This window comes from Malaclemys terrapin, chromosome 2 (genome assembly GCF_027887155.1).
Source record: "Malaclemys terrapin pileata isolate rMalTer1 chromosome 2, rMalTer1.hap1, whole genome shotgun sequence".
Taxonomy (NCBI): domain Eukaryota; kingdom Metazoa; phylum Chordata; order Testudines; family Emydidae; genus Malaclemys; species Malaclemys terrapin.
The window spans coordinates 230,319,897-230,339,332 of record NC_071506.1 but is presented as its reverse complement, the minus strand read 5'-3'; the positions used below and the strand labels follow the sequence as shown (position 1 = coordinate 230,339,332).

At 38.1% G+C, this 19,436-nt stretch overlaps 1 protein-coding gene across 1 annotated transcript in view; it reads left to right on the top strand.

Annotated features, from left to right (window-relative positions):
- Positions 1-19,436, top strand: part of HDAC9 (histone deacetylase 9) — a 641,420-nt gene that overhangs the window by 391,593 nt on the left and 230,391 nt on the right. The window contains exons 9-12 of the mRNA XM_054020255.1: positions 2,289-2,404; positions 11,535-11,657; positions 14,159-14,369; positions 14,798-15,015. Coding sequence (XP_053876230.1) covers positions 2,289-2,404; positions 11,535-11,657; positions 14,159-14,369; positions 14,798-15,015 — 668 coding nt within the window. The remainder of the gene's footprint in view (positions 1-2,288; positions 2,405-11,534; positions 11,658-14,158; positions 14,370-14,797; positions 15,016-19,436) is intronic.

The following is a 19,436-nucleotide window of genomic DNA, read 5'->3' as shown; positions in this document are numbered from 1 at the left end:
GTTTAATTAAATCAGTGCATCTCACTGATTTTACATCACCATGTAGAAATGACATAGTGTAAACAAATTACGGTAAATTCCCTGTCCAATAAGTGCCGTTTGAAGAGCTGTCCTGAACGGTGTTTATTACCAATGGGTGCAAATGTAAAAGAAATCATTCTCCTATTCTTAATCTCCAGTTAGTAGCTGAATACAGAGCTTTCCATAACATTTCTGTCTGACCAAGATATGCCCAATTAATTTCACAAACACTGGTGTTAAGTGTAATTGCTGAATTTGTTGGGGATCTAAGGGTTGGCAGCTTATTGCTGATTCTCTCTTTACTGACACTCTTTCCCTACATTTCTAGAATGGCCCATTCCTTTGTGATACATATATTTTCAAGTGAGGTTTAAAGTAAAACAGTAATGATTTTAGTAAGAGAGCATTACCTATAGTCATGGTTAAAGTACATGACTGGGTGTTGGGACATTTCTATTCTAATCCTGACTCTGTCACTGACTTATTATCAATGATTGCTTATATACCTGAAAATATATTCCCAGGACTCACTTTTTACAAGTTTGCCACTGACTTGATTATGATTTCCCCCCCCCATCATACTTTGTACATAGCCCCCAGTCGGCTAAAAGTACAGCTGATCAAACATTTTCTGAGCAAAAATATTTCCTGACCAGACTTATATTATTAGTTTATTGATGGGATAGTGAATTGCAGAAATGTACTCTAGCTGGGAGTAAGGAATGGTTCCTTTAAGTCACTAGCAAAACTTCCATTTTCTTCCGTGACAAGAGGTGTAGGGACCTAACCAGTGGTGGATTAATGATTTTGCTGCCTGTAGGCCCTGAAATAATTGCCGCCCCTGACCCCATATGAACTTATTAAACATCAATAATTTCAATATCAACACCAATATTTTCACTTTTTACTTCACTACTACTTTCAACTATCTTTTCTGTCTCACTGTCGGCACTAAGTGATACAACAAAGGAATCTATTTTGCGCATTTTTGCTATCATTTCATTTTCCCTTTCTTCCTTTTGTATAGCATTTTTTTTTGAGAACCGCTTAATTTCTTCCTTCCAGTCCTATTATTAACGTTTAGGATTCTTGCAAGCATGTTTACTAAATGGCGTCGCGCCATCATTGGTGGTTTCAATATGCGCTATGATTGGTAGAATCACGGCATCACAGATACCGCCATTACAAAAATGCTGCTATTATAAATTTGCTGCCCTACGCCTAGGCCTTGTTGGCCTAGATGATAATACGCCACTGGACCTAATAAACTGACCCAAAAAAGAGAGCAAAGAATTGGTGATAGCCATAAATTGATAGCTGGCTAATTAAATAAATTCTCTAAATTATTTTAATTTTCTTGAGATAGTGTGTATGAAAGATGTTCTATAAAATATTCTTATCTCTGCTAACACCATACAATTCTAATTTTAGTTATTTATATTCTTTCCTTGTTCTGTACAAAAACTCTTGTCATCAATATAGGATTTATAACAGTTAGATGTGATGAAGATCAACTAGATCATCAAGTCCATTCCTTTACAAGTGCAGAATATCTTCCTATGGTATATATATCACCGATAGCAGATGTATCATTTCCTAAACTGATATTATGTTTCGTCTTAACCAAAACTCCTGGGAGTTTTTTCACCAAGCCTGGGTAAATTATAGCCCTCAAAATGCTATTTTAAGATTTTGTATGCTACAAACAGTCCCTCGTACCTTGCTGACAGAGATGTATTGCAAATGGTGTATTGTTTTTTATTGGTTACTCATATAGAGGTTAGTTCACAACTGAATACTCCGGAGCCCTTCCCAAACAGCAAGGGAATGACAGTAGGCCTCATGAATTGATGACATGTTATCATGACCTTTGCAAGTCTACTGTTTCTGTCATTTTGATCTCTCACAGAGGCAGAAGAGTATGCAATAAAAAGTACTTCCTTTCTTTTTTCCTCATTAGGAGTTCTGTTTGTACATCTCTGCCTGCCACTGAGTAACTTGCCATCTTTGCAGGAAACTCAAGTAATAAATTCCCCCTTTGTGCAGAAGGGATTGAGAGGGGAAAAGAATGAAACTATCTATCTTTTTAAGGTTGCAGACAAATTGGGACTGAGAGAAAATCCTTAAGACAGTAAAAAGTCCATTCATACAGGAAAACTATTTTTCAACAAAAGAAAGACTATGCCATAAGCAATATATTGTTCATCATAATCACAGCTGGATTTCTGTGTTACTTATAAATTCATGTGTGCTTAATCATTTTTCAGAGTCGTCAGTTAGTAGCAGTTCTCCAGGAACAGGGCCCAGCTCACCAAGCAACGGCCCTACTGGAAGTATGACAGAAAATGAAACCTCACTTTTGCCATCTAATTCTCAAGCTGAGGTAAGAATAATACACTCAGTCCCTTTATTGACCAGGTAATTGCTTAGCTTTTTAGAGCTGGAAAGATTCCAAACAGCACTTTAAAGACCATAGTTGCTTTCTGATTTCCTTCCTTCACCTGGAAGTCACAGTAACTGTGTGTGAAAGAGAAACTGGCTTGTATTTCAGATGGCAGTGGAAACTGGTCTACGGCAGAGATATGATGGTGCTGAGATACAATGTGGAACGACTGTTTTGATATATCATAATGAATATTGGCATCTTAGAAATAATGAAATCCCATGAAATAACACTAGCATTTCTAAATATTAACATAAACAACTGATCCTGGATACTGCAAAGTACTTTGCTTTGGAATTTTATTTGGAGCAAATGATACTCCAGCAAAATGCTTTATGCTCCCACACACATGTAAATGTAGGGCTAGATTTTACCTGCCTTAGGGCTTGTCTACACGTGGAGTTAGTCCTGATTGACTATCTCTGATTAACTCCATGTGTGTACAGTCCAGAATAATTCCATGTGTAGACAAGCCCTCACTCATGCTGAGTAGTACCTTGCTCTGTAAGTAGTCTGTTACAATTTATGCTGGCTCAGGTCCAACCCATTCCTGTTCTGAGTTCCAGCCTAGAACAGAGGAATTCTGGAAGTTGTAGTTCCCTGAGGGACAAGGGAACTCTAGGCTCATACAAAATATGCTGGGATACACCCAGAAGAGGAGTAAAAAGGGCCCAGGGGGAGCCATACCGTAGAATACAGGGAAAGAGGTTGTGGGGGCAAGACAAATATAGGAGGCGGCTTTGAGGGGAAAGTGAAGCAGTGGGCAGTGTAGTGGGTAGTCACCTTCCTTCTTTGGATTTCTAGGCTCAAAGCATAAGCACCCCTGTGGCGCTGAGGTGTCAGCTAGAGGGGCATGGTTATACTCCTCAAAGAGAGGAGGGTTACACAGACCCTAAAAAGAGGGCTAGGCCCAGAGTCACAGACTTGTATTGTGGACTTCTTGTTTTGCTTACACACTAGGATAGGACCATTTTGGTTTAGCCAAAGGGCTAAACTCATTAAACAGTGAAAGGGAGGCTCTGAGGAAACTGAGGCAGCAGCCATACCTGTGGCAGAGTGGTGAGACACTGTTACATAGTCCCATTGATGTCCATGGGAATGCTTGTACAATAAGGCACTACTCACTGTCAGTAAAGTGGCACAGTGAAGCTATGATGTTTCCCAATGTAAACATAAACCAGAGGAGTGAAGCATAGCTCACCAGAACTGTGAATAAAGAAATACAGCCTTACAATATGCACACCTCAGGTGTATTGCATCTTGTTTAATGTGGGCAAACAAACCACAGATACGTAACGTAAACTCCCCAAATAATATATAGTAATTGACAACATTTACTGTTTTTCTTATGTATTTGTTTGTTCTCCTACAAGGTGGCAAGGGGAGGGAGAGATAGCTCAGTGGTTTGAGTATTGGCCTGCTAAACCCAGGGTTGTGAGTTCAGTCCTTGAGGGGACCATTTAGGGGTCTGGGGCAAAAATCTGTTTGGGGATTGGTCCTGCTTTGAGCAGGGGGTTGGACTCTGTGACCTCCTGAGGTCCCTTCTAACCCTGATAGTCTATGATTCTATATGTTTCTCTGAGGTAGTAAAATAATAAACCTAGGTGTTTTGTAGCAGTGTACTCCAGTAATTGAATTAAAAACAAATGAGAGATTCTGTAATCTGTTGATAGCATAGCTGTGAAATAGCTTTATATCATAGTTTTAACTAGCTGGCCAGGTCTGAGTTTTGCTCTGTTAATTAAATAGAGACATACATTCAAATATATGTTCTTGCAGTATGTTTAGAAATTCCTTTCATGAGATAATGTGTTTAGTTTATTTTCAGATATGACACATACACCACAACACATCCAGTAAGACATATTTGGTCGTAGCATCCCTCCAACTGCTGACAAATGTATTAAAAAATGAAAGAGCAAATCGTACAAGCTAGACACAAGGGCTAATAGCTTTATTAATGGAGCGAGAGCTCCCATGGATTCCATAATGTATATTAAATCTTTACTCTTTCCTCCACTCATAAGGCATCCTGAACTTTCTCCTTCTCCCTGTCCCCTCCCATCATGTCCCAGTTTCTATTACAAACAAAGGGCAAGGAGATGAGGAGGAGACTTGCAGCTTAAGGTCCTGCAGGAATGGAGCTAGGGGGGCAATGTGCTTCCTGTGGATCTGAAGAGTGGAACCCCTATTTAGTAGACCTGAGCAGGTCTGTGAGATTTCCACTGCAAAAGGTTAACATCTCCAGTAAGACACTATGGGGAGGGGAAATGGAGTGGGGGCACGAAAGGGTTGGTGCATATATCTGGGTGTTTGTGGTGGCCCTGGGCCTTTAGCTTCAAGGACCAGACAACTTGTAAGAAATTGCAAAAGAGGCTCATTTTAAATTTCCTATGTAAAAATTAGTAAATACTTTACCAAAAATAAATAAATAAATAAATAAATGATAATAATTATGGAAAATTCAATTGTCATCCAAAAACTCACTGTGCTATTTGGAAACAAAATTACCAGTGAAATAGAAGGATTTTAATCCTGTTTCAAGTGTATATCTTAGCGTAACCTTAATTATGGAGTCACTACTGACACCTCCAGAATGTGGAATTGACAACCATGTGACAAATTGTATTTATCGTCATTGACTGCCTCACCTGCACTCTGCCCACTAATCCGTTGCCCCAGGACTGCTTTCAACGTTCCAAAACTCTCAGGAATGTCAAGCACCTGGCATTATTTTAAAAATAAACTTTCTAAGGAAGTGGTTTCCTGTCCCTCAAAATGTGAATATTCTCCCTTCCCCCACCTCCAATTATGTTGGCCTAAGACCCAAATAGACAATAATCACTCCAGATGGGTGTAGAGTCCAATATCTTGTTACTTGTCAGAACAAGAAACAGGAACTCAATGCTAGAGAATAGTGGAGCTTCCGAGTTTCCCCAGCGGCCATCCAGCATATACTTCTAGCCCTGGAAAGGCTTGAGGGATTGGACATTTGGGATTTATAAACATTATTTTGTCATTTTTTAAATTATTTTGAATTTTAGTCATTTTTCTCTCGCATTGAGTGTTGTGCAGTTAGGCAGAGAGTATTCAAGGCCCTTACGCAGCAAAGCACTTAAATCCAGGTTAACCTTAAGCATGTGAGTAGTCTAATTGATCTCTGATTGATTTGGGTGCTTAAAATAAAGCATGTGCTTAAGTGGACTGCTGAATCAGGGCCCTAATGAACTGGCTTTAAAGGGATAAAAAAAATAGCTCCCAGCACACTACATATGTATGTACACACACGCGCACACACACCAAAGACTTTTGAAGAACCTAACTTGTGGTAAGCCAAGTCCTGTCTTACTGCATTATTGAATAAGCTATTAATTATCAGTTATTATTAAATGAGGGATGGTCTTATGGCTAAAGCATAGGGCTGGTAGTCAGGAGTCCTATCCTCAGAGATATCATGTGTGACCTTGGGCAAGTCACTCAGTCTCTCTGTGCCTTGTTTTCCCTATCTGTATAATAATTCCCTAACACAACAAAGATGTGAGGAGGCTTAATTACTTATTTTGTAAAGCTCTCTGAGGTTTTTAGATGGAAGGCACAATAGAGGTATTACTTATTTATTATTTTCCTCCCTCATACAATATTTGTAATGCACAAGCCAAAGGCAGTTTTTACCTATTAGTACCAATACACATAAAAGGACACCTCATTCAATGCTAAGATTTGTATTCCACCCTATCTTCTGCAGCTAATGCCCAGAATCATAACTACTCTGATGGCCTAGCTTGCTGTTAATTGTTTTATATTATCTACTGATTAAACAAAAGAGCATGAGGAAATGTGACTTACCAGAGTTTGGGCTAATGGAGCTATTTCTCCAGGTCAGTGGCAGGACATTCACCTAAAAAAAACTGGATTGGCTAGTTCAACCTCCAGCAGGGACTCTTCCCCATAATGAATTAATTGTGTGTGTGAACTATGATCCAGAGGGCAGGTGGTTGACCTCTGCACACTGATTAGTAGCCTCTCTGTGGCACAGAGAAAACAAAAAAGTTACATTGATGGCTAACATGTGGTTTTGCCTTGTAGCCCTCTGTATGGGATTGTGAAAAAAATCAGATTATGTATTGCAAGGTATAAAAAAGTTCAGTTCAGACCACAGGCTGGTCAGTACAGTGGGATTAAAACAGTATATTTTCACCTTGGGAAGCATAATTTCAAATAGGGGTATAGTAGGGGTGCTAATGCTATATTAGATGGAAAATCATATGGAATTGGATATACAGCTACTTGAATACTTTGCCATTAATGCTAACACCACAAAATACAAAAGGGAATAATGATGCTTCTTTGGGCTTATTTACTGTGTTTGGTACTCTGAATATTCTAGCTCCTAGATACTTGTTCACATCATTAAACCACCACAGAGATTACAATCAGGTAGTCTCCTTAGCGGATGTGGAATTTGCAAAGCCAATTTGCGGCAGCTTCGTCAGTGAAGAGCAGAGCCCTCTGACCACAATCAAATCTGGTCAGTCTGGTATGATGGGCAGTCTCTGTTCGGGAGAGGTTTGGGAAGACTGCAGCTCTAGGACCATTAGGACTATATTCTGTGCATGAATAGAACACTACATTGCAAAATCATCTTCCCTTGCTATGCCAGGCAACAGTGGTATTAGTCTCTTACTATCATGAGCACTGAAATGAGCCTAAAAAGCTATTTTAAAAGCTGAGCTCTATGTGCTGGAGCCACTCACTCAGCTCTTTGGCAGAACACTTGGAAGCTGAAACCACTGGCTTCCATTTCTGGCTCCAGTCAGAGACTTCTTTACCTCACTGGTTACTTGATTGTTAATATTGTGGTCCTGTGGGTGCAAACATTTTTCCATAGATCTCAACATCAGTACATTTTGATTTTATTTGATAGTTTATTAGTAACCAAACAGCTGAATATTTCTTCTGTAGTTGAACATTAGCTGCCAGTTCTCAAATGGTATTTATCTAATCAATTTTTTGCCAGACATACAAAGTACAGAGGTTTCTAATAATAGGTTGTGTTCTAAAATCATGCAAAATGTCACTTGTTTTGCCGTAACCGTGCATGACTCACTCTGCTGTTGTTTCCTAATAGTTATTGTGACATTTGCAGTAAGTGTTGTATTCGCATCTGAGTGGGCGTATGGCCGTGGTATTCATGGCGGCAAATGAACACTTCTTGCTGGGGAAAAACAGGTTGCGATGACAGAAGAATCATTTACCAGTAAAAATCTGAGTCAGTACTGTAAATTGTCACACTTTAGTGACTAGAGCAATATCAGGAATGAAATTTTGATTCTTTTAAAACATTTCTGCCTTAATCATTTAAATAGCAGTCTCTTAAGTGTCTTAACCCACAGTAGACAGTGTGGTAACCATTTATTTAAATTTTCTGAAAGCACAGAAGAGCACTGTGAGTAAGAAACCTTGCAGATAATCCCTTGCTATCAATTTCTCTAATAGTGATTTCAGTAACCAGTCTGTTAAAAGACTTTCTGTCATTATATGAGCCTTAAAAGTTAAACTTATAATTGCGCCTTATAAATAAAAGTTGTTTTTATTAGACCCAGGTTTTGTCTCTGATGGTTCAGGGTTCACTGCGGTAACTATTTGTCTGTTGGAGCAAACCATATACTTTCAAATGACATGTGCTGTGCATGGCTAAATCCTGCCTGCCTTTCTCGTGTAAGGATTTCCTATGACTTCATTGGGACAGTTTGCCTCAGTAAGGCACAATTCAAATGCATGTGCTAACTCTAAGCACAGAGGGGGCCTGATCCAATGCCCAGTGAAGTCCTATTCATCCCATTCATCTCAATGGACTTTGATTCAGGCCCATATAGAATCCACTTATATTTGGTGTACAGAACTTTTGGAGACTGGTATATTGAAGGTAATAGTAGAAACTAAACTACCTGATTATATGGAGGACATAAATAAATGCACATGGTACAAATGTCTCTTAAACCCATCTTTCATAATATTCGTTTATGAACCTCAGCTTTGAGGAGCACACTTAGTAGTTCTTCAAAAATTTTAAGTCTCTAGCCAGCATGATGAAATTGAAATTCAATCCGAACATGAAAAGGGAATCTACTTAATTTTTAAAACTAACGAAAATAATAGAAGTAGTTCTTACTTCGGAGTGCCACTTATTCTGACTGTTCAAAGCAATGGTATCTTCAGACACTGTGTCTGCAACTTGGAAGATTTAAAGCTAAAATAAAATATTCCCTTTTTGTTTGTGTGTGGGGGGGGGTGGGGGGGGGGGAAGAGAAGTTGATATTAGACAGTAAAGCCACACACTGCTACATCTAATTACTATACTTACATTTTAAGAATTAAGTGAACCTGACTGATAGGAATGTTTCTTTTAAAACACTAGCAAGCTGGGAATTCTGCCTCAACAAATGCATGCTGTTGGGGACAGGACTATGCCCCATTAGCTTAGGCTATGACTACACTGGCAATTGAACGACAAAACTTTTGTCTTTCAGAGGTGTTAAACGCCTCCTCCCCCATCCTCTTCCCCCTCCGCCCCCGAAAGACAAAAGTTTTGCTGCGACAAGTGCAAGTGTGAACAGTGCAAACGCCGCTCATTGGGGGTGGGCGTTTTTTGTCGGCAGGAGAGCCAACAAACAGCGGCTACACTGCACGACTTTTACGGGACGGCTGTGGCAACATAACAATGTCACTAAAAGCTGTGTAGTGCAGACAAAGCCTTAGTAAATTGTCACTAGTGTAACACGTTAAGTTGCCCAAAGACACACATAGGCCCTGATTCCGCAGTAGCCTCCATGCAAGTGGCCCCCTGAGTCAGCATAAAGCTCGTTTCAGGATAGGGGTCTTAATATGGGCTTAATCTGAGGGTTATCGTAAAACAAATACCAGTTGATTATTAAAAGAAAATGACTACGTTGTAGAGGCATATTCATGCTGTTAAATTTCAATGCAAATGTTATTAATGTCAATTGGTTTTTTAACACAGCTGTCTTATTACATATGCCTAAAGGAACAGATTAGGGGAGATTCAGTTTTAACAGTCGTGGCATTACCTTTTAGTTGCTGGACTTATTCCTTAAATTCTATCATTTCACTCTTGTTCCTCAATGCACACCTTGGAATTTAACAGTGGCATATCATAAAACCAAAAAGGAAACGTGTATATTTTTTAAATGCAGCACCATATAGATGCTGCAACCAGCACAAGTCTGATGATGTCCTAAAAAGAGGATTACATGTTTACAGCATCTCTTTTGGTAAGACCTTTATAGCATTTCACACTAGACTTTTGTATTTTGGACATACTTCATTTTAATAATGTACATATTTTGATGTTATCAAGCAAGTGCAATTTTAATGGAAAATTAATGTAATATACATATGAAGCAGTTTCTTGACACTTGCATTGCATACAGTCCATATCTCTTCTCTCTTTCATATACTATCTTCTAGCATTCCCAAGATACCAAGAGAAAATTACACATAGAGACTTCTACTGTTATTGTCTCAGTGATAGGTCTTATTTCCAAACAAACTATATGAGGAAGGTTATGTTTTGGAATAACATCCTGTGTTTTTGTGCAGCACCAGTTTTCAGTGACAGTCTGAAGTTGCATTGTATTAGCACAAGGTATTTTCCAAAGTTAATTGATATCCCAGGTTTGTCCAGGGGAAAATCTACCGCTCCCCACAACATGCTTGACAAGTTATTATATTTACTTTAGTCAAAGCCCGAGTGTGCAGTATCCCTCTTGGAGGTGGTCTATTATTGGAGCCCCATATGCTTTTTGTTTGGGAAGAAAGCAGTCACTGTGTCATACTGTTACACAGGGTATTCTTTTTCAGGGATGTTGTTCCCTTGGGGACCATATCATGCCAGAGTTCCTAAGCCTAATAAGACCTTTGTAGCTCTTATTGTGTAAAAGTTCTGGGAGGGAAGCAAGAGTTAAACAGAAAATGTAATTCAAGCAACTATACTAGACCACATGTTGAAAAAACGTGACCGTTAAAGCAGAATGGCAAAGGTTTCAAAAAGATTCCTCTTGCAGTAAGCATGTGATAATGTAACCATTTTTTGCTTCTTCCCACCGAATTTTAAGTGGGTGCTTATGGGGGATCTTTTCAGAATACCTGTTTCTCTGTGCAGGGTGGTTTTAAAAATCATATCAGAAATTATATGTCCTCTTCATAAATGATTATATCATATGGTTTCAAAACAAGTATGGGGACTATCCAGCAAGGTGTTGAAATTGGAGGGAGTTAAGGAGGCTAAGCACTTCACAGGGCAGCTCAGCACCCAACAGGAATGGTGGCCATGTTTTTTAACATTATTTTTTTTAAAATGGCATTTGCTTCCTAAATCACTTTTTACTCAAACTTTCTCCGTCCATAATAAACACTGTAGCCTAATGGTAATTTAGTGGCAAGAGGATAAGATACACAGAATGAATAGTGTTGAATTATGTTGGGTGAAGTTTTGCAGCAATGCATATGAATTATACTCCTATAGAACTTTTTCTTCCATTTTAATGAAAATGTCATATAGGTTATCTGCTCTAGTTCTAGCAAGGAGGATATCCAATACAGCTATATATGTGTCCTTACATACATTAAGAGATGAAGCATTAGTGTTCCATAAGACATATCATGCAATCCTTCCTGAATATTTACTCAAGCAAAACTCCCATTGACCCTATAGCAATGAATGTGTGGTTGGTGGGAGAAGAGGTAATGGAGCAGGGAATCCTTGATATTTTGGTTCGGCATAGGAATTTAACTGATTAACCGAGGCAGCATGGTAGGCAGGTGAATATTTGTCTCCATTCCAGGAAAAGAATTTCAGAGCTATACTGGGGAAATATTAGTAGGCCGCAGTACTCAGGATACTCAGTATATCAGGAAAGGAAGTACTTTTCCCCAATATTTGGCATCTTAGGCACACTAACAAAGATAACTTACTAACTGGCTTTTGTTGCCGAAGGGTAATAGAAATAAGTGTTACAGATCTGGAGGTGATTTTTTTTTCTTGTTTCAGCACTTGGTTTCACAACAACGTATTCTGATTCATGAAGAATCGATGAACCTGTTGAGTTTGTATACTTCTCCTTCTTTGCCCAACATTACCTTGGGACTTCCAGCGGTACAATCCCAGTTCAGTGTAAGTGATCACTTTAAAAGGGTGTCCTTTTTGTATCATGGTTTTTTTCTTTGAGACCAATCTCCCTTATCCCTGCTTTCACCACCTCCTCCTCTTCAACTTTTCACTCTTCTGTCTATTTTCTCTCACGATACAAGCATACTGTGGTCTCTTTTCCCCTCAAAAAATCATCTCCATCTCTGTGTCTGTTTTGTCTTTTTGGAGTGTAAGCAATTCAGGGCAAGACCCATGATTTCATTTGTGTTATACAGGACCTGATACACTGTGGGCACTACTTGAAACAATAAATAATCACACTGAATAATAATGAATAAACAAATGTGAGCATAAAGCTTATACAGTGATGTACCAAACACAATTTCTGAATTATAGATATGAATGCTTGAAGCCACCGAAGTGGCGAGAGATACCTGGGTGGGTCATATAATTTGACCTTTTGAACTACTTTTGTACTGGTGACTACTATCGTCAATAAAATTTCTTCCAGAAATACCCTTCCAAAGCCAATAGTCTTTAAGATGACATTCTAATACTGACTCAGGCTGAGTTGGAGCTAATATATTTGGAGAAGTCCCTTGCATTTAATTTTGTTTTGTATTTAAATGTTAAAATAAGTGCATGACTATATAGCATAGTAGTCTATTAATGAATTACATTTCATGTTTACTCATAAAGAGAACATCAGGTTGAGAAAAAGTCACAGAACTTTAGGGGTAAATTAAAGTTTTGCCATTGAGTTCAGTGGGGCCAAAATTTTACACTAGAACTTCTTAGTTCAGTTTGACTGCAAATAAGGATTTACAATAGGTTTTATAATAACTCTGTACAATAATATGGAATATTATAAAGAAATCTCTGCAATTTAAGCTTTAATTTATGACAGTGGTATGACTTTTGAATTTAGTAGAATTTACATAAATTCTAGATGTATAAATGACAATGTGTCACTTTATAGTATGCAAGTTTCATTTTAAATATGCACTTTATTATGTTTTTTCAGTAAGGTAGTACTTAATTTGAATGCTGAATCTAGTTCAAGTTTTATGTCATACCTGTTTTTTTTTTTCAGTACAATATAATGTCCTTATCTCTGATATATTGTGGTTACCTAGTTAATTTCTGAGGGAAAATATGGTACTATTTTCTAACATCAGACACCTGGAGAAGTTTGCAAAAGAAAATTTTGCAACTCTAAATAAATTCTGTAGGAATCTTGCATCAGACACTTGTAAGCAAATGATTCTAATTAAGATACTGATCATAAGTATCAGTGAGTAACATTACAAAATACACTACTTATAATGTTTCCTTTCTGCAAAAATGTCTTGTCTAATTGAGAACAAGTAGTAAGTAATGTCAAAGTAATTTATTACATGAAATTAAAAGCTGTTCTCTTTAAAACACACACACATCATATAAGCTTGTATTGAGATCAGTTAGCACTAAATGCTACTTTTGGAAATTGAACAAACAGGGTATTTGATTTTTTGCAAGGTAATGTTTATGCAATTGCTAGAATAAGATAGTGTAATAATTGAATATAGCCCACCGTGGTATTTTTTCAGGAGAAAATGGCAGTGGCGGAGTGTGAAGGAAAAAGTATGTACAAAAAAATTAATGAAAAAGGTTAGGGTTTGCCTGAGTAGAACATCTGGAATTCAGATAATCAGGGAATAGCCCTTTTTTACTATTACAAACTGAATGGCAACCATGTACAACCTGGGAAGACTCAATTAGATACTTATTATTGCTATTTATTACTTTTTTATCAACCCTTTTTAAAAATCTAGTTTATATTTTTCAATGAAAATGTAGGCAGCCATTAGCTGGAACAGAGATATCTGAAGTAGATTTGCAATGCTAATTGGTCAAGATTTTCTAAACTGGGTGCCTAAATTTAGGTTCCATAGTCTGTATTTAGGCAATTAAATCATGGGGCTTTAAAGTGCTAAATGCCCAGCAGCTCCCATTGACTCCTGTAGACCAGATTGTTACTTTACAATCCACCTTGAGTAAGGAGGCAGTGTATAATTGTGCTGCCCTAGGAGTAGGCCAGAGAAGGAATTGCTTCAGGGGGAAGTAACATTTACCAGCTCTATACCAGCTGTAGTTAATGTTCCATCTCACTTTGGCTCAGTATTGCTGATTGATCTATTGTGTGAGACAAGGATGTGTGGAAAGCCAAAGCTCACCTGCTTCCCCCTGAATTCAAGGCACCTGTTCCCCCTGTTCCTCTCCTTCTACCTGTACAGAAAGTCTTGATTTGAGTGAGTTATGCAGGGGACTGGGAAGGGCCTACACACCATTTTAAGGAAAGGTCACAATTTTGCCCTTCAAGAACAACCTCTTTATTTCAGGTTCCCTGTGCATTGATGCCACTGTGTTAAAATAACTGTCATGGTCTCCATTTTCAGTCAATAAAAAGCCCAGCTAGTTATGCGGAGACCTAATGGACGAAGTCTTTGAAAAGCAGCTAACATTTCTGTTGTGTCTTGACACAGGCTTCATCTTCACTCAAAGAAAAACAGAAGTGTGAGACCCAGACACTGAGGCAGGGAGTGGCTCTTCCTGGACTGTATGGGGGAAACATGCCTCCCTCTTCAGCTCAGCCTCATATTGCTCTAGAGGGAAAACCTAACAGTAGCCATCAGGCTCTCCTGCAACATTTGTTACTGAAGGAACAAATGAGACAGCAAAAGCTTCTTGTGACTGGTAATTCTCAAAGGCTTCACTGGAGTGTCCTTTAGAGCTTTTTGTTTTTTTAACCTGGAGTTTTACAAGAGAGCGACTTCATTTTTAAATGAAATGCAATACATGAATGCTACAGTGCTTAGCCATTGGGCGGGGGTGGGGGGGAAGCAGTGTGGTGTTTGATTTTTTTTCCCCCTGCTTCTAATGAGATCTGCTCCAATCTCTTGCTCCTGCCTCCAAGGGTAAAATTATCACAGAAAACTTAGTAGCTTTCTCTTGGGGCTGTCAAACTTCCTGTTGTTGCTGGACATGTGCTAGGAGTATCATTTTATTGATACTACTGCAAAGTTCTTCAGTATGCCGGCTACACTGAAGCTCTCCCTGACTTTTATGTTTTCTTAGTTTTACTGATCCTCATATTTGATGAGTGAAATGTCATTTTTTTGCAGGAGGGGTTCCTCTCCATCCACAGTCTCCATTAGCATCAAAGGAGAGAGTCTCACCAGGCATCAGAGTTGCCCACAAGTTGCCTCGTCATAGGCCCCTGAATCGAACCCAGTCAGCTCCACTGCCTCAGAGCACTTTGGCCCAGCTGGTCATTCAGCAGCAGCACCAGCAGTTCCTGGAGAAGCAGAAACAGTACCAGCAACAGATTCACATGAACAAAGTGAGCTCCCAAACTAAAGCCTTTCCAATACACACAGAGAATGAAAAACTAACAAGATAGTGTGGATATCTGGTACAACGCTGTACTTGAGCAGCACACAAGTCCCTGCTACATGTGCACATTATATATACATAGGCATGTCGGGTGTGGGTGTGAGTGTTACTGTTAGACTAGACATCCATTTTCTGTCGTTCCTAAAGATTGTCCAAAGTTGGTTCTCTGGGCATCGGCATCAGGAAAAATGTAATTAAATGAAACAGCAACCAGATTCTCTTGAAGTTTTAAATTACCATTTTAAATCAGTTTCCTGTTGTATTGATAAATGATTCCTCAAAATTCTGACTTTTCACTTCCCATTTCACTGTTGGGAGGCAATTCTGTGTTGCTACCTGTGATTCATATTTTAAGCTTACTTGATTAATGGTGAACAATACATTGGTAGTTCTTCAAAATCAGCTTCCTTTTCCATCTAGAGGCTTTACTGATCAGCCAAAGCAAGATTTTTATAACCTATCAAGACACTGCTTTCCATATAAAATTGACAAGTAACAAAATGTTCACTGCCTGCATGTCAGGATAAAAGATTAATGTGTCAGAGAGAACCAACTATTGCTACTAATAAATTTGGGGCCCAAATCTACTACTGTTTCTTATGTAAAGAAATACCTTATTTTGTAAGAAATCAATAGGACTACTTGGAGATGAATGAACAAAGGGTGTTAGAATCTAGCTATATTCATAGCAGAGACAGTATCATTTTATAAAAGAGATAGCCAACACTTCATCAAAAGATAAGTTGTAGCCATGAACAATGCCACACTCCAATGCTGAGATATGTGAGTAATTAAATGATCTAATCCCAGGAGAACCTTTTTAGTGCACACCCTTCCATCTTACTGATTGTACTATACTCATTTTCAAGTTGAAGTTAAATACATGTTTGGCAGCCTGCTTTGAATAATTTTGGCACATATGAATCAATGCATCTCTCCTTTTTCTATCTTGTCAGAAAATTGTTTGATGGGTATATATGAAAGCCAGTCATATGGGAGAAAATAAGATGAAAAGCAGGCATGTTGCCCCTGTACATTGGAGAAAGGATCAACCTATCTCACTGGTGAACTTCTCTCAGGGGGTGCTGATTCCTTGGAATCTGTTAGGAATTCCCAACAAAATTAGAAACAAACCCAGAGTTTAAGTATATAGTTTGTACAGTGGTTTGGTTATTAAATCTTGTCTTAATTAGGAAAAATGAAGACCAGAAAACTTCAAAGTTCAGAGCTGATCCTTGCATGTTAACCCCTCTCAGCTAGGGTGTTTTGATTACTCAACTAGGACTCCAGTTGGCTTTTCTTCTAGTATGTGTTCCATATGTTTAATCAAGATGGCATAATGTACATCTTGTAGCCTCCAGGTTTTGAAAATATTTCACCTGCCCTCAATTGTCCGAAGAAAAGAGAACTTTTTATTACCGGGTAAAGGACTGAGTCTTTGTATTGTTTAAGGGTATCCAAAGCAAACAATGATCATGGTTTTTTTCACAAAATGAATCAAATCTATATTTGTATGAAAGATAAACCTGTGAGTCTATTGTAAGACAGTCTGTAGCATTTAGGGATAAATAATATGAGCTTTAGATGCATCTATCCTAATTAGATCTAATGAAACTTGAATCAAACAACGTCAGAATGGAATGATACTGAAGTAGTAGTTACTAATCTTTTAATTTTACCCATGCATACATTTTTACTGAATAGGAACTGGACTGTAAAAGCTGTATTTAGTCTATGGTTCCATTGCGAAGTTGTTTTTCTTGGTTAAAATGCAATTTTAAGAAAAGAAACAAAAATTTGGGGGACTAATCACATCTGGAGACACATGCACTTAATTAGTTAATTACGCATTGGCATTGGAGAATAAATGCTTCTGAAATATTGCTCTTATTTATTGTGGGTAAAGGTTTGGCCTTAACTGTGCCATGTTCAGCCAGTCAGCACCATCTAACCACTGATTTACGTCTATGGTCGAAATTAGCAAGGACTATAGTATTCAGTGGCCCAATGGCATTTGGAAATTCTTTGTCACACTCATTTTTACTGGCCTTCTGCTCACGAGATTGTGGCCATGATTTCTGGGTCAGCATTCTTGTAACAGTACATCTTAGAGAGATTACTGAAAAATGCTGCTGTTCTAGTTATGTAGTTGTCCTCTGCAAACCTACACAAAGCAAGAGGTGATCTTCATGTATCTAAAGGGAGAACGTGTATAAATAAATGAAATGTAAAGAACAGCCATCATGAGGCAATAGAAGAGAGTGATGACTGAACAACTCAGAAGGCAGGTGATCATCTTGAGTACTGTGGTAACTTAAAATGTTATATGAATGAGAGGGAAACATACAATTGTGGTGTTAAATTATTGCTTGAGATTGAACAGCCCTTCATTTACAATAAGGTTTGGATGTTTACCTGAACTATGAAATTATTCACCACAGATTGTTGAGTAGTGTGTTCACTCTTATAATTTTGCTAAAAAGAAATAATTCAGAACTGTCTTTTCATCTCCAGGTGGTCAGTTTGTTTTGGATTAAAACATTTGTAAAGGCATTAATCAAATGTATAGGATAGGGTTGATAGGCTAAAAGTTTGCTCTACTTGAAGTTAAAGTTATCTGTTCAGGATAGCCTACTAATGACTTTAGTTTGTGGGGCTATTTAAAGCAAAATAAAAATGGCTGCAAAGCTGAATTATTTGGTTCTTAAACAATACAGTGCAGCTTCTTTCCATGTCCCAAGTGTATATGTGCATCTAATGTTTTTCCACTGATCCTATTACCCATTGCATTTCTGTAAGAAGGCAGTAAAGTGAAATGTGCAAAAATCTATCATTCTATTTCCTAAGTTTTTGTTTATGAAAAGGTGCTTTATTTAATAAATCAGATATTCTGAAGCATTTTCTTAGCAGTTGTAACTGGGAAAGCCAGAAAAGCAATTTTTAAGATGGCAAGACTCTTGAACTAAAACAACACTCGGTTGTCATGAGCTCAGGACAAGATACTATCCCTTTCCCCTGCATCTTCTTACTCTGCCCTTCTGGAAATGACTGGTATTTCATGACACATTTATTTTTAAAACTTTAAATCAACATTTTTTAATAACGCAAATGGAAATGCTATATTTGACATTTCAGTTTGGAATACTTTTTTATGGCATGATATAAACTCCTGAAAGTCATGGAATCTCTTTTTATGGCAATTGGGGGGGAGGGGAAATAGAGCTATAGCAGTGACAAGGGAAAAACAGCGGCTACACAGCTAAACTCATGATTTGTAAAGCATTAGTGTTTGCAAAACTACAGGCATAAAATATGGTTCCTTTTCTTTGTAAGGGGAATATACTTCCAGCCACAAGCCAAGGCTGTGATTAGAGTGATAAAAAACAAAACCTAACAGGCCAGAGGTAAAGATTTCCCTGGATCATTTCCATTCTAAAAAGAAACAAATCATTGAGCCAAGAGGTGTGCTTCTATCCTTAGTAACAAAGAGAAGATTTCCCTGTGGACTACTTCTGGTCAATTGTCAGATGGCAGGTTTTTGATGTGGGAAATAGTATACCTCCTCACTGGAGTCTGACATTTATACCTATGGGATCTAGTACACTGACCTTCTCAAAACATTCTAGCTGAAATGCAAATTTTGACATCCCATCCAGAAGTAGGTGGAAAGCCTTGCCCTTGCTTTTGAAAAATCAAATGTGTGGAAACCTGAACTGGGCTTTTCTTTTGGAAGATAGGCTTTGCTGTTGTCAGATTTAATACACTTCTGTCCAAATGACAGCTTGTTTCCTTGTGGAGTCCTTTGATCAACATTTTAGAACTTCATTTTACCCAATAAAAGGAATAGCATGTCTAGGAACCCAGTTAAACTTATTGTAGCAGGTACCAGAAAACTGACACTGCAACAAAAATCTTACTGTTTGGCTCCTTATGTTATTTGGGTATCTAAAGAACCTTGACCTTACTACTTAAAAGATGTGATTTCTGCATAATTAATATAAACACAAGACCATTGGCAGATGTCTGAATGTAGGTAAACCTCAGAAATTAAAGCAGTGAGGGGATTAAGGAAACATGCTCTGTTTCTTTAGAAGTGGTTTACATCAGTGCAGACTGTGGGTGAAATCCTGGCCCTAATGAAGTTGATGGCAAAACTCCCAAAGATTTTGATGTGACAAGGACTTTACCCCATCAGTATAGGAGCACATCCCCATATTGTTGTTACATAACATCTTTATATTGTACTAAGTGTTCAATATTACTTTGTAATGATGAAACTTTGTATTGGAGAGGGAAATTAAACAGTCAAGTTATGGGACAGTTTGCAATATACATTATCATTCCCAATGCTGCTTTCATAACTTAAAG